Source organism: Eretmochelys imbricata, chromosome 8 (assembly GCF_965152235.1).
Source record: "Eretmochelys imbricata isolate rEreImb1 chromosome 8, rEreImb1.hap1, whole genome shotgun sequence".
NCBI classification, from domain to species: Eukaryota; Metazoa; Chordata; order Testudines; family Cheloniidae; genus Eretmochelys; species Eretmochelys imbricata.
Window position 1 is genome coordinate 84,045,670 of NC_135579.1, and position 13,813 is coordinate 84,059,482.

Consider the following 13,813-nt stretch of genomic DNA (forward strand, 5'->3'; position numbering starts at 1 on the left):
TCTCAGTGGCCTACAGTATGTGAAAAGTGCTGGTGGTCTCAGTCCAGTTGCTAGTGGACAGATAGGTGGGCCATATCACAAAAACAGTACCCACGGTTTGTTGTTCTTGCTGTTGCTTTCAGCAGAGTAGCCAAGAACTCAATGTGCATGGAGACTGGAACTACACTTTCAACCTTAGAGGTCTTCCTTCCAGAATGGTGGAACATGTTTGCGAGACATTGTGGAGAAAGTTGTACTGATGCTCTGTGTGCTCTGTAGATAGACAACTTCAGCTTCCAGTTATATCAGTCTATCACCTTTTGGTATTAAATTTATATATACATGCTGTATTGACAACAGATACTTAACATGTAACTGTTGACTTTTTCAAAGCAGTATACAGATTTGGACTGGAAAGCTGTCAGCAAAAGGCCAGATAGTCTCCTCTGCTGCCATGAGCAGAAGAGGTGAAGTCTGGAGTAGACTGAAGTGGGGAGTAGATCTTCTGTGTGGGCCAAGATCTGTTTTTAGGGAGGGACTGAGTGTCAGTCTGTCACCTCAGAATTGCAGTCATGCCCCCTATTCTTTACACACACCCTTCGGAAAATTCCCTGTTAAGATAATGCTGCCAATGGGTGGGTGTGATGGCAGCAAATCCCACCAGGTGCTGTTACTACTCAGTAAGGCATTGTGAGTGTGAGAGACAACTCCGAATGGTGAGTAGAGGGGGCAAAGCGGTTCCACAGCTCCAGGTTGCACCCCAGGGATCCCATCCCAGCAGGTTTAGGAATGTTGCCATAGAAATCAGAGTGTGTTGCCAACGGATCTCTGTGAGGTTCCTCCCCCACTCCCATGCAACTTCCTGTCCCTTACTCAGATAATTTTTGCTTAGAGGAGAATCTGATTCAAAGTTAGTGTGTCTTCCATTGAATGTGTTTGTAGTGCCTGACATCCTTGAAAGTAAACACAACCAGCATTGTGGCAATGATTTATCAAAGCTCAGCTTAGATGGACAGATCATGTTATCAGACTGGGTGCTGATAGACTCCTGCAAAAAGTTCTCTATGCTGAGTTGAAAGTCAGAAAAGGTAGTCGACATACATGCTTCAGAGACGCGCATAAGCAGAATCTCAACTCGGGCAGCTTAATATTGATAACTTTGAAGACACAACCAAAGACAGGCTTGAACGGAGAGCAACTATCAGTAAAGGTTGTAAGCACTTGGAAAAAGGCAGATGTGCAAAACTGATTGGAAAAGAGGGCCAAACATCTTGGCAAGTCTTCAGTGGGAGTTCATTCCTGTGTAACATCAGTTTATGACCTTACTCCTCGCCAGTTGGACTATTTGGCTACAAGAGAACACTGTGACATCATTGTTAGATACAAAGGACAGGCCTACCATCTGTATTTTAAGAAATGTGGCGTACGAGTGTCCTTAAACTAATGGTCATCTACAGTAGCTTTTCCGTAAATTGATTATCCGTGCTTTGGTAAGGGTGTTATTCATAACCTCTTTTCCACTGACTATTCAGACACAGACTTAACAGTTGTAGGCTGGTTGTTTGCTATACCATCCTTTTAAATCTTGTCTTAAACTGTGATTGGCTGTCTTTTACAATCTGTCTCTGCAGCGCCTAGCATCATGGGGCCTTTACCTTGTTGCGACTTCTGAGTGCTACTCTAATACAAATACATAATACATTGTGAGCATTAAGAGGTATGTTCAGTAGTGCTTTTGATGCTTTTTGATTCTCAGCAATGACCCCTGTATACTGGTTAAATATCATGTTATCTGGCTCATAAGGGAAGTATAGCTAAGTTTGCGTCAGCCAGAAAGATGGCAGTTGCATTGTGGAGTCATGAAGATGGGGAAAGGGTGGATGGGTTCACAGGACTGACTGTGTGAAGGATGTGTATGACTCTCCTCACCCCCAAACTAAATTTTAAAATAATTTTTCATGCAGATCTGAACTGCACCAGAGAACAGTTTATTCTTGATTAACAGTGTGACAGAATCTGCATTATGTATTGAAAAAAATGATTAATGTGGTGGTGTTGCTGTCAAGTTATGGCTGTCTTTACATTTGTTATGAGATGAAATTAATAGTGTGCTTTTAAAAATGATTATCATTAACGCTGTATTGAACTTTGTGTAGATGTACAATGGTTTTATTGCTCATAAAAAATGCAAGGGATCCGTTAAAGTAATATTGATTTATAAAGTGATGTGGCTTGGAATTTATGCTTGGAAATTCACCTCTGTTGATGTACTTAGCTCAGTGTTTATATACAGTATGCAATTTTTGGTGTGTGTGCGGAGAACATACTGTGGTTCTTCTGCTGAGGATGCAGAATGAGGCCTAGTTAAAAATAGAATTCCTTCACAAGTCAGATCAATTAAACAAAAATTAAACAAACAAAACAAAAAAAGCAAACTAAAAATAATTAATTATGAATAAACCTGTCATAGCATATACTTTAAAAAAAATCAACTGGTGACTGAGAATTAGTGTCATGAAACTGGGCATTATGCAGTTGTTTCTGTAGGCATAAAGCAGATTGTTTTAGTGGTTTGTTTTTCAGTAAGTAAACATCATATATGATGAAACAGTATACTTGTCATGTACATTGTGTGTATCCCATTTTTAATCTGAAATAACAACAAAGCTAACATAATTGAACTTGAGACAGTAGTTAATTGGTTTATTAATGCACTTCTATAGCATTTTTCTAAAGGGGTATCTAAATTTGCTACCACAGTCTGTGTTTGCAAATCAAGTAGCTTCCCTGCTCATTCTATACGGGTACAAATACATGTTTTTCATGCACAGAAACTGCAAGGACAGTTTTAGAGATTAATTTATGACTACATTGCAGAGTTGGTTCTCCAATTCAATGCTGTGAAAATGCTTTGTACCTACCGTGTGTTCTCCCAGTCTATTTATTTTGATAAATCTAATCAGAATTGTGCAAAAGAATAATTATATAATAAGTCAACGTCACCAGAAATATCAAGAGAAAATAAAACTTAAATCAAGTGAAGCAGATTTTATGGCATTTCTTTAAATTCACCGATTGTCTTTTTCAAGAGAGAGTATAGTTTTAAGGTGCACGTCTGCTCAAGCTAACTTGGATAAAACAAAAATGAAAGTGAAGAGGAGGAAAATTTGCACGTCTGTATAATATTTGAAAAAGATGAGCCGTCGTTGTCGAGCTAAATAGAAATTAAATGCAAAAGAAGTGCTAATGCAGATGGCAAGATCAAATCCTCAGAAGTCAGAAGACTCCAAAAGTTAAGAAAAGGAGTACTTGTGGCACCTTAGAGACTAACAATTTTATTTGAGCATAAGCTTTCGTGAGCTACAGCTACAAGTACTCCTTTTCTTTTTGCGAATACAGACTAACATGGCTGCTACTCTGAAAACTGTCCAAAAGTTAAGGTTTACTCTCCCAACGTAGCACTTTATGTTGTGTGCCCTTTACTGTGGAACATAAAATAAATAATGTCTGTTGCTCCTTTGCTGAAGAGTTAGGTGATCAGGGTGTCTTTAGGTCAGTTTCCCACTGACGTAGAAATCAGCGACACACCATCTGGGTACTGTCTTAATGTAACTGTTCACACTATGTATGCCAGTCTCGAAGTGAGGTGTACACAAGTGGGATACACGCAATCTCCTTTTTTGGAAATCTCAGGCTAAGGCAGAGAAGATACTTTCTTGCTGTTTACAACAGACCTACCAATAAGAATCAGCATCTAACAGTACAGCATTTCCTCACAGCCTATCCACTGCTTACATGCTAAGAGAGAAAACTCATCCTTTCAGGGCCCTGGATCCTGCAACAGGAGAGCAAGGATCATAGATGCCCTCCCTCAGAATCATGGGCTGAGACAGAGCAGTAGTTTGCAGAGGCCGGGCCTGCCTTCATGGGAGGCAGCAGGATTTCTGAAGCATCGTCAGAGTCCAAGGGCCCTACTGACATCACAGCCTACTCTGCATGATTGTGCTTTGGACGTTTTCCTCCACTTATCATCCTGAGTAGGGAGAGGTAGCTGGAGCTGCTGTGATTAGGGGCCTGGGTATGAGGGACTCCTGTGTGGACAGTGTGACCTCCACAGGCTTTGGAGCCTGTGTAGCTGTTGAGGTGTTCTGATGGTTTCAGTTCTCTTTCTGTCTCTCTCAGTTCAAGGTACAAATTAGGGGCAAGGGAGCAGGTAGGACTGGGAAGGCAAGGGACAAGAAATGCTCAAGCATCCTGGCTTAGTTACTGAGATCAGGCTCATTGGGGACAAAAGGGGAGTTTTAGAATGGCAGACTAGTATTGGTTACAGATTTTTAAAACAGAAAAGTGTGAATCAAGTTACATAAGGAGGGTGCAGCTAGGGAAAATTTTTTATTTTTCAAAATACCTATAGAGCCCCCAATATGTGAAGTGGTGTGTTGTATTCCTTACCCTCACTCTTCAATATATATATATATATATTTTCTTGTCTTCAGCTTGCAAGCCCTTTGGGGGCAGGGACCATGTCTTCCTATGAGTTTGTGTAGCACCTAGCAAAATTGGGCCCTGATCGGAGTGGGTCCACTGCATGCTGTAGTAATACAAATAATAAGTGGTGAATGTAAGTTCCTTGATCCATAGCTCTGTGATTTGTCCAGTTTTTAAGCACTGCAGCCTTCACCAGTTGAGTTTGAAAAGTTCCTTGCTTTGGAATGCATAGGCTGGTGCTGCTGGAAAGACACCTATAAGCTTCTTTGGTAAGGGGCTGACTGCACGCTTTTGCTGCTTTCCAGTTAAAACTTTTGAAGGCTCAGTTGTCTTCAGGTCACAGTTCTGTGTTTGGGGGTAGCTTTTTGAGCTGCAACAGCTAAGCATGGAACATATGTGCTGTGCTATTTTTTTTTTTTTTTTTTTTACAGCGTCACTTGTTGATCTTGCAAATTCATCTAACCAAATAATTGGACATTAACTAACTGTATGAGGCTTATATCCATGGTTAAGGCTTGATTCTGATCCCCTTACTCATGTTGGGTAGTTCCTTGAGTGAGATACCCTTGTTCATGTTGAGCTATGAATAATCCTCCTGGAGTCATGGGGACTGCTTTGTGGAATAAGGCACTACTTGGTCTGAGTAAGGGTATTAGAAGTTGCTCCTAAGAGTGCAGCTAATAGCTTCGTGTGGATTTGTGTTTCTCATTCTCAGTCCCACCATTTTAGATGCTTCATATTTAATCTTAAATAAGCTTTAGAGTTTCAGTGGTGACCCATGTTTGTGTAACTCCTCTTTTCCCCTCATTGCCCCCCCAACCTCCCCAAAAAGAGGCGATCAATTTTTACTGAGGCTGGATTCCTTTGGAGGTGAGAGAAGGAGGTTTTGGCCTCTTGTAATGCCAAAAGAGCAGAAAGGGTTTTTTAATTTTTTTTTTATTAAAAAAAACATTAAAAAATACCTCTAGGAAAAAACCCATCATGAAGTATTTTAATCTAAAAACTAAGTATTCTGGGAAATTGAGGTGAGAGACCCGGATTATAGTGGAAGGCAGTTGCAGTTGGCTCAATTATTATGGAACACCAGCTGTCATATCATGAATAAATTATAGTCATGTATGCCTCATTGACCACTTTTTTGTAGAATGCAGTCGAGTACTGGTGCTCTATATTCTAATCCTTATGAAATATTTTATAAAGCTGAACAAGAATATTTTCCCCAAAATAGGGAAGTCATGAACATAAGGTATGATCTGCAATTATACCTGAAGGATTAAAAATTTACTTTTATCAGTTATAGTAAAACAGTTAATTCTCACTGCACTGGTCCTCTCGCATGCCTGTGATTCACACAAAATGGGTGCAAGGTTTGTTTTTTTCTCCACAAAACTGCCATAGTAAGGTCTCTTATTACTAAGCATCATCACTTGCACGAATCTTACCATCATATGTTTACTGCTGTTATGAATTATGGGTATATTTTAAGTGAGCTGTGGTCAAATAAATGAACAAAGTACATATTGTCAGATGCTGCCCTTGGCTTTTTAAAATTGTTTTACTTGCTAATTCACAACATTCAGTGATTGTTGATGGTACTCCCAATCAGTAGTGTTTATTTAGTAAAGGTCTGCTGTAGTGCAATGTATTCATCTTTCTCAAGGAAAGCAGATCACATTAAAAAAATAGTTATTGGGTTTGATGAAAACCTGTATGAGCAGTGGAAAAAAAGAGCCCAAGTTACCATAGCAACTAATAGTACTGAAGACAGAAGCTAGGTAAAAAGGTTTGAAAGCGGGAGAAATGTAACTAGAAAATATAAGTGAACACATTGATATATTATTAAAAAACCCCAAATCCAAAATGAAATTTAAACATCTACATGTAGGGCTAACATTCACCCTTTATCAATTAGAAATCCTTTTAAGTGCTGTTTTCGTTCAAAATTAAAAAAGAGGGGAGGGAGTTGATTAAATTATATATGTAATTTCAGCAATAGCGGTCAAATAATCCCCTTATTAAAGGAAATGCTTTTTATAATATGGTGAAAATTGTACTGAAAGTAGCTTGATATCTCTTGTTCTAATGTGGCTTCAGTGTAGTTTCAAGTATTGTTGTGATTTGTTCCAATGTAGCAGAACAGACCCTGTAAAGGTCTTACATAATACATAGTGTGTAGATGAACTCGTTAAAACTTTAATAACCAAAGTAGTCCCATAGCTTGATGTGCTATAGTTCTGAATGTGATTATTTATGATGTGTTATTACTGCCCATAAAACCACCCTTGGATACCAGAGAGAGGAAGGTGGCTTTGTCACTTCTTTGAAAACATCTCATTCCAAGAAAAAGCCACGTTGCTGAGTTCCACCCCACCTCAGCGAGAAAGGAACTGAAAGGTGATAGGGTCAATAGGGTAGTCAATAGGGTGTGGGCACAGTTGTCTGTATCTTCGTTTGTTCTCAAGTTCTAATCACACCAATGTCTTTAATTTAAAGGCTCTATTTTGATTTTTCTTTTTTGCACACACACCAGCGTCCCACAATGATTTGCTGTTAGGTATTAACTTTGGCTCGTGTTTTGCCCTTCCATTGCTTTGACGTTTATAATCATGCACTGGCCTCTTGGAAGCAGTTTAAGATTTCATCTATGTGAATGCTAAATTCATATGTAGTCATAAATCAAACATATCTTTCCGTACATTTTTCTTGAACAACTACCAAATGCAGATTTGATCTCAGTCCACATTGGCAAAAATGGTCCCTTGGCCTTAAAACAAAACAAAACAAAACAAAAAAACTGAAAATAAGAAATGCACAGGAGTTTTCATTCTTTAGGGAATTCTGTATTTGAATATTGAAAATAAGATTTCAGAGCTCTGTTTGAGTTATAGGAATAGACTAATCCGCTCTGGAAAATTTTACTCTCCCTCCCTGGAAGAAAAAATTGCCCAATAATTACTGATTCTCTGTCCACATGGCAAACAACTGTCAGAGTACTTGGTTGCAACACACATACCCCTGACCATATTAAAATATGATTCTATCTTGAAGTCTAGATGGTGCATAACCACCATAGATTATACCAGTGCCTGAGGCTTCTCATACACATCAGTGCAGTTCTAGAGCTATTATCTGTTTCTTCAATTTTGCTGACGAAAACATTGTATATGAAGAATCAGGGACTTATTTACGTTTTATATAGAAGTATGAAATAAATATTTCTCTCTCAAAATTATGTGGAAAAGTTTTGCATTTTTTTTTAGCGTACCTATGTGCATCCCAAACTAAATACTCTTGCTTAGTCGTTTGTCAGAAAGATGATGTAGTAACCTTTCCTCTCTAGTGTTCAATACACATGGAAAAAAAAGCATTAGCTTGAGACTCAGTGTATTTTAGGTGAGAATATTACTATGATACTGGGTTACAGTCTTCAGAGTGCATAATTTCTATAAATTATTTAGGGCCCACTTTTTGCAGCCTTACATGTGTAAATCTCCTATAGATTTCAATAGGAGTTACAACAAGGGCTGCAGGAATGTGCTCTTTAGTCATTTTACTGTTAAGAAGTGTAGAGCCAGAGCCTATTAGAAAATGCCCATCTCTCTATAGCATGCATTATGCATCAGAGGAAATGCACATATTTTACCTTTTCACCCATTTTCTTAATCCCTGAATGCAAAATTAAGACACCACTATGATGTCCACAGTGTGATCCTTTGTAGACAGGAAAACTATGTATGCACAAGTCATTATAGTGTGGATATTTTCTGGATTCCTTTTTTTATCAACCTGTTAACATTAGGCACTGTATGAAACAGGATGTAGTATAGTAGCTCTTTAAACTCAGAAATCTACATTGTGTAATAGCTTTTTCCACAACATTTTTACTCTGATACTGTCACTTGAACCCTTTTATACACTGGTAAAATTGGAATTGTTTCTTACGACTTTTCTTTATATTGATGAGGTGCCTCTCTTCATAGATGCAACGAAAGTTTTGTTTGTAGACTATACAGATTGCATCATGCAACGTTCATTAAGAGATTCTGTACTGGGCATGCTGCAAGAAAATATGATGTGACAAAACAAGAACATGTCACACTATTTCTACAGTTAGAGTTAACATCCAGTAGGTGGCAGAAACAAATAAATCACAGTGCAACATGTATCTTTCTAGACTATTTCTTTTATTGAATTAAAACATCATTTATGGATTTTCTTCAGACTGTGGATGGTATATATAAGGAAATGAATTACTGCATTTTGAGTTTGGTCATGCGCTTTAGGTCACCCTCCTCACATGCTGCAAAAGAATGTATCCTGTACTTTGTATCATCTTAGGTATCTACTCCTTCAAACATTTAAGATGGTATAATGTGGTCATACACATCAGATGAAGAGGAAGCAGCAGAAAGCTGCAGCTGTGCTTCATTGTGGTACCACAAGTGGCTGCTATTAAAATCCACATAGTTCCTAAGAGCTCAAGAAGGCATTTTCAGACTCTGCTTCCACATGGAAAATTATCTTTTAGGAGCCATGCTGTCATGTTTTGTCATTGGCTCTTTTTATTTTAGTCTTGCTTTACTGTACTGAAGTATGGTATATGTACAATCAACTTTGTGTGGTTGTAAATTTGCAAGCCAGAGCGCTTTCAAACAATTAATTGCAATATTCCACAATATGTCTATTGTCCTGATGGAGGGAGAGTGATGAAACAAGGTGCCCAGGGGCTGCAGTGGATTTCTTTTTAAATTCTGTTGTATAAAATTTGATGTATAATTATGGTATGTGTAACAGATCAATTATTCTAAAGGGTTTTAGTGGAAAAATGTGAAAACACTTAATTCCTGGGTTTGGTTGTATCCCAGGATTGCCTGTTTCCACTGCAGAGGCTATGCTGTAATGATTTCTTCTGGGATTTGATCAGATTATTAGTGTTCCACTGGCAGGTGTTCTCACCTTTTAATAGTGATTATTTTTTCTAAAGAGCCTTTGAAGGAAAGCCAGGATTTTATTAAAGATGCTTGGGTGTGTACTTACTGTGTGTGCTCAACTTCTTTTTGGCCACAAAACCATATAATTGAAAACATTTAGATAAAGAAAAGTCCCTTCTCTAGTAGGTAGAAGCCACACATGACTAAATTCCCATGGTCTCAGTGTACTCCTCTGATAAGGAGCCACTGTCACTGGCTGCGACCTCTCATGAATCATGTTCTACCAGATAAACACAGAGTATCTGCTGTTCCCTAATGGCCCCCATCACATCAGTTCTCCCAAGGGTGATGGCACCAGCTTGTTATGAAGGGTGAGAGCTGCAGTAGGAATTCTGTAGGCTACTTGGAATTACAGCAAGAGTTGGCAGGTGCCCCAGTTGCAGTTTTCGCTGTATCATATTTTTCCCCAGGCTTTGTCTCCCAGTAAATATGGTTCATCAATAAATACCACATTTATCAGGGTTCAGTCCAGCTTTCTGTAACAAGACAATAACCACAGTCACTAAGCAACCCTTTAGTGATAGTTCAGTACTTTACAGTGCAGTATATTTACCTAAATGGAATTTTTTCATTTCAAAGTGACCAGTCATATATTTATTGGTGAGGATGAGTGTCTTTGCTGCACTCATCCTTGTCTTGGTAAATGCAGCAGCAGCAGTGTTCTTCGGAACATAGGGCAGAGGACCCAGTGGTAGTTAACATAAAACACTCTGCCTATGGTCTATACTTATGAAATCTCCTTTGATCAACAGAAGTAAAAAAAAAAAAAAAAAAAAGACTAATCACAGGTAGACAATGGATATTCATCTTTTTATTATGTAATTTGGAAGAATGCGTAGTTCCTGATGCCCAGGAAAAGCAGTGACAAACTGCTGCTGAAGTACTGCACTTATAATGCAGGAGGAACACATTTTCATTAATTTTTCTGGTATGGGAGCCATATAGTCTAGTGCTGCTGTGCAGTACTGCATACTAGCTATTCTACAACGAGAATACGACTGGAATCCAATACTTCGGAAGTATATATTTTGTAGTATATACGTAAAAGCAACTTGGTAGTACCACTGATGATGAAACTGGTGCTTATGTCTATTATTTATTTGTATTACCATAGCGCCCAGGAGCTCTAGTCATGTAGTAGGGCCCTAGTATGTTAGGCACTGTGCAAGCACAGAACAAAAGACTGCCCTTCCCCAAAGAGCTTACAGTATAAGTAGCTTAAATACTAGGGAGATGGGCACATTAGACATGCAAAGGTAGATGAAAGAGAGATTTCTAATTCAGAAATCAAGGCCATTTTGTAACATAACAAAAAATGCCAACAGGGATGTGAATTTTCTACTTAGCTCCATAAATGCTAAGTTAAACCCTGCAGGAAAAAAAGTTCAATTTTTAGGCATTGTTTTCTTTTTTGTGTCTGGTCACTTTGGATTTTTTCTCGAACATATGTGCTGGGTGATTCCAATTGTTCCATTATTTTTGTATGTGTTAGTTCTGCCATATGCAGCTGAGAGCAAGAAATCTGTACTCATTATCTGACTGAACTGAAATTATTGTTTCCAGACTGAGGAAGATATCATTGCGTCAGATCCACAACCATAGACTCAAACATAATATTGATAAAGTGAGAGCTCTGATTTTGGAGCATTCAGTACTTACGTATTTATATTTTATATATGTCAATAAACATTGAAATACAGGTAGAAACAGTTATACCTACCTGTAAATAAATAAAAATAAATACACTAATTTTTTACCCAGATTTGGTTAAAATATAAACACCAAATTTCATATCTCAAAATTCAGTAAATAATTTCCTAGAGGAAAAAGGTACTTAGTAAAACAAATGTCTCTTCAAAAAGTCTGTGAGTATAAATATTTTAAATGGACTTTAGATTTGTTTGAAAATTCACAGGGGATTCATTTCATATAAAAAGAGTAAGAGCTGTATAGTTGAGAGATTTTGTACGTTCTTATAGCTCAAAGCTTTAAGTGTAAATCTCAGTGTTACTTTAATTATGGAACCATTGTAGCATCCCTACTAGGGAGAGGAGAAAACATATCATGTAACTAATCTGTCAGTTAGATTGTGGAATGCTGGATCTTTATGATGGTGAAGAAAATTAGAAGACGCTAACCATTTGTATCAAAGGCCCTAGAAATTTTTTTGGCAAGGAGTATGGGATCATGTAATACACTAGAAACTGTTGCTGGTATAATAATGTCGCTTAGGAGGGGGAGTTTTTTTACGACATTTCTATACGCACAAAAGCCCTAGAGTAGACTCAGTTGTACCAGCAAAAGGGCTCTTTTGTTGGGATAGTTTATTTCATTCAGGGAACTAGTATAAGGCAAAAGCACTCTTTTTTGCCCCTATAAACCGCATCTCCACTAGGAGGCTTTGCTGGGATGGCTCTACTAGCAATTCCTTTCCCATGTTGACATGGGCTTAGGCACTTAGGTGCTTCGAAAACTTTTACCCTTAATCTTGCAAAAACGTCACGTTGCAGAAAAGTGGCTTTTTGCATTTATTAATTTATAATGAAAATCACAAGGGTTTTAAAAATTGCTTCGTATTTAAAATGTTAATGATTAAGATGTTGCCACGTTGCAGGATTTGAACATAATGGACTTTGTACGAATGTAGGGTTGGAAATAAACAGTGATTTCAAAAAAAGCTCCTTAGCATTAAATGCTTTAATCTCTTTACTTTTACAGTGAGCCATATAAAATGCTGCCTAGAAGTGGAGCTAACTGTGAATAACCCTGTGAATGAGTAGGCATATCTGCTTAGGGAGTTTGATTTCCGTTATCCTCAGAAAGAAAAAATCTTGGCTGTGGGGGAATCCATTCACCCATCAGTATGTCATGGGGAACTTGTATACTGGATCATTTTATATTCCATTTCAGTTCATATTATCTTAAGCAGAGATCAGTAGAATTGCAATGAAACTGACTCATCATTGTAATTCATATTTTGAAATACTGAATAAATAAAGATAGGAAAGCAAACTGTATAATGGCAATATTGAGAGGAAGGTTGACTCTTCTTTAGGATCAACTATTAGTTAATCCATGGTCCAATAGCCTGAAGTCTCTTGGCTTGAGTGAATATATTATAGCAATGAGTTTGGATTTTTCAGTTTGGTCTGTTACTAAAAATCCAAACAAAAACCAAGCAAATAAATACAGAATTCCTCCATAAATTACTGAAAATCACAGTCTGGGAGATAAGATTGACAGAACCTTAAAAAGACAGATGAACTTCCTGTGCAGCGGGGGGGACCCCCCCCAAAAATGCCCATCCTAACATTCTCAGGAGTATAACATTGAACATTGAAGTGCATTGGGGAAAGTCACTTAGGCCTTCTGAAGCATGCCATATTGGCCATTGGTGGAGACAGGATACTGTCCTAAATTCTTTCTGGCATGGCAGTATGTGGTGTACTTATGGTAGTTTATAGAAAGGAACCATTATAAACAAAATCCTCTTTAAAAAGGAAAAACATGGTTAGCTAAATTCTATAGTACACTGCCTCTGAATCCTCTCTGTATCTGTGTTCTTTTCTCTGTATATATACCACTGGTAGTGTTTTATCCAAGAGGATCAAATGCTGCGTTTATTTTTCAGGGCAGACCTAGCTGTATAGTTACAATACAGTAAATCACATTTTAGAATATAGCTGTTCCTTTTCAAAATGTCCAGACTACTAGGGGGTATTTTGGACTTACTGGCTTACCCACTATTTGTACTGGAATGAAGTCTTGTGAATATTTATAGGAATGTAAAAGTATATTTGACATCACTAACCTTTTTCTCTCATTCCTGTAGTTTAACACTGCTGATCAGCGACTTTTTTTCTCCCACAGTTTCGTAAAGGAAAAAGTATTTGTATGCTAAATTTCAATCTTGACTACAATTCTATAGCCAACTTATATACCCTTGCAAAATGAGATAGATAGAAATGCTGACAAACTAATATTTTGTCAGCACTACAACAGAGTTGCTATTGTCAGTAAAAGCACAGAGACCAATGATCTACATTTACAATGTTTTTCTCACAGGGCCATAAGTAGTAGGAAGTCTAAAATCCCAAAGGAAGATGTAAAACTGGATCTGATGAAGTTGCCACCACTACTCTGACACCAAAGTAGCGAGCTGACTCTTGTGATGGAGCCAACAGTCCCGTGAGAAATTAGAGCTGAGCTGGTACATTGCATGATTCATGAACTGGGAAAATAGAACTATATACTGTAGGTGAAGAAAATGTGAGAACTTAAGATCGTTGTGAAAAACTTACTCTGTAAATCTAAGCAAAATGAGAATCTAATTTAAAAAAATTAAAAATGCTTCT

The 13,813-nt window shown here is 37.8% G+C and overlaps 1 protein-coding gene across 2 annotated transcripts in view; it reads left to right on the forward strand.

The window, feature by feature from the left end:
* Positions 1 to 13,813, forward strand: part of PIGK (phosphatidylinositol glycan anchor biosynthesis class K) — a 120,212-nt gene that overhangs the window by 53,483 nt on the left and 52,916 nt on the right. The window contains exon 10 of one of the 2 annotated variants that reach the window (XM_077824985.1): positions 13,524 to 13,610. The exons of the other annotated variant lie outside the window; for it this stretch is intronic. Coding sequence (XP_077681111.1) covers positions 13,524 to 13,602 — 79 coding nt within the window. The 3' untranslated portion in view covers positions 13,603 to 13,610. Of the gene's footprint in view, positions 1 to 13,523; positions 13,611 to 13,813 lie in introns of those variants that run through there. 2 annotated transcript variants of the gene reach the window in all.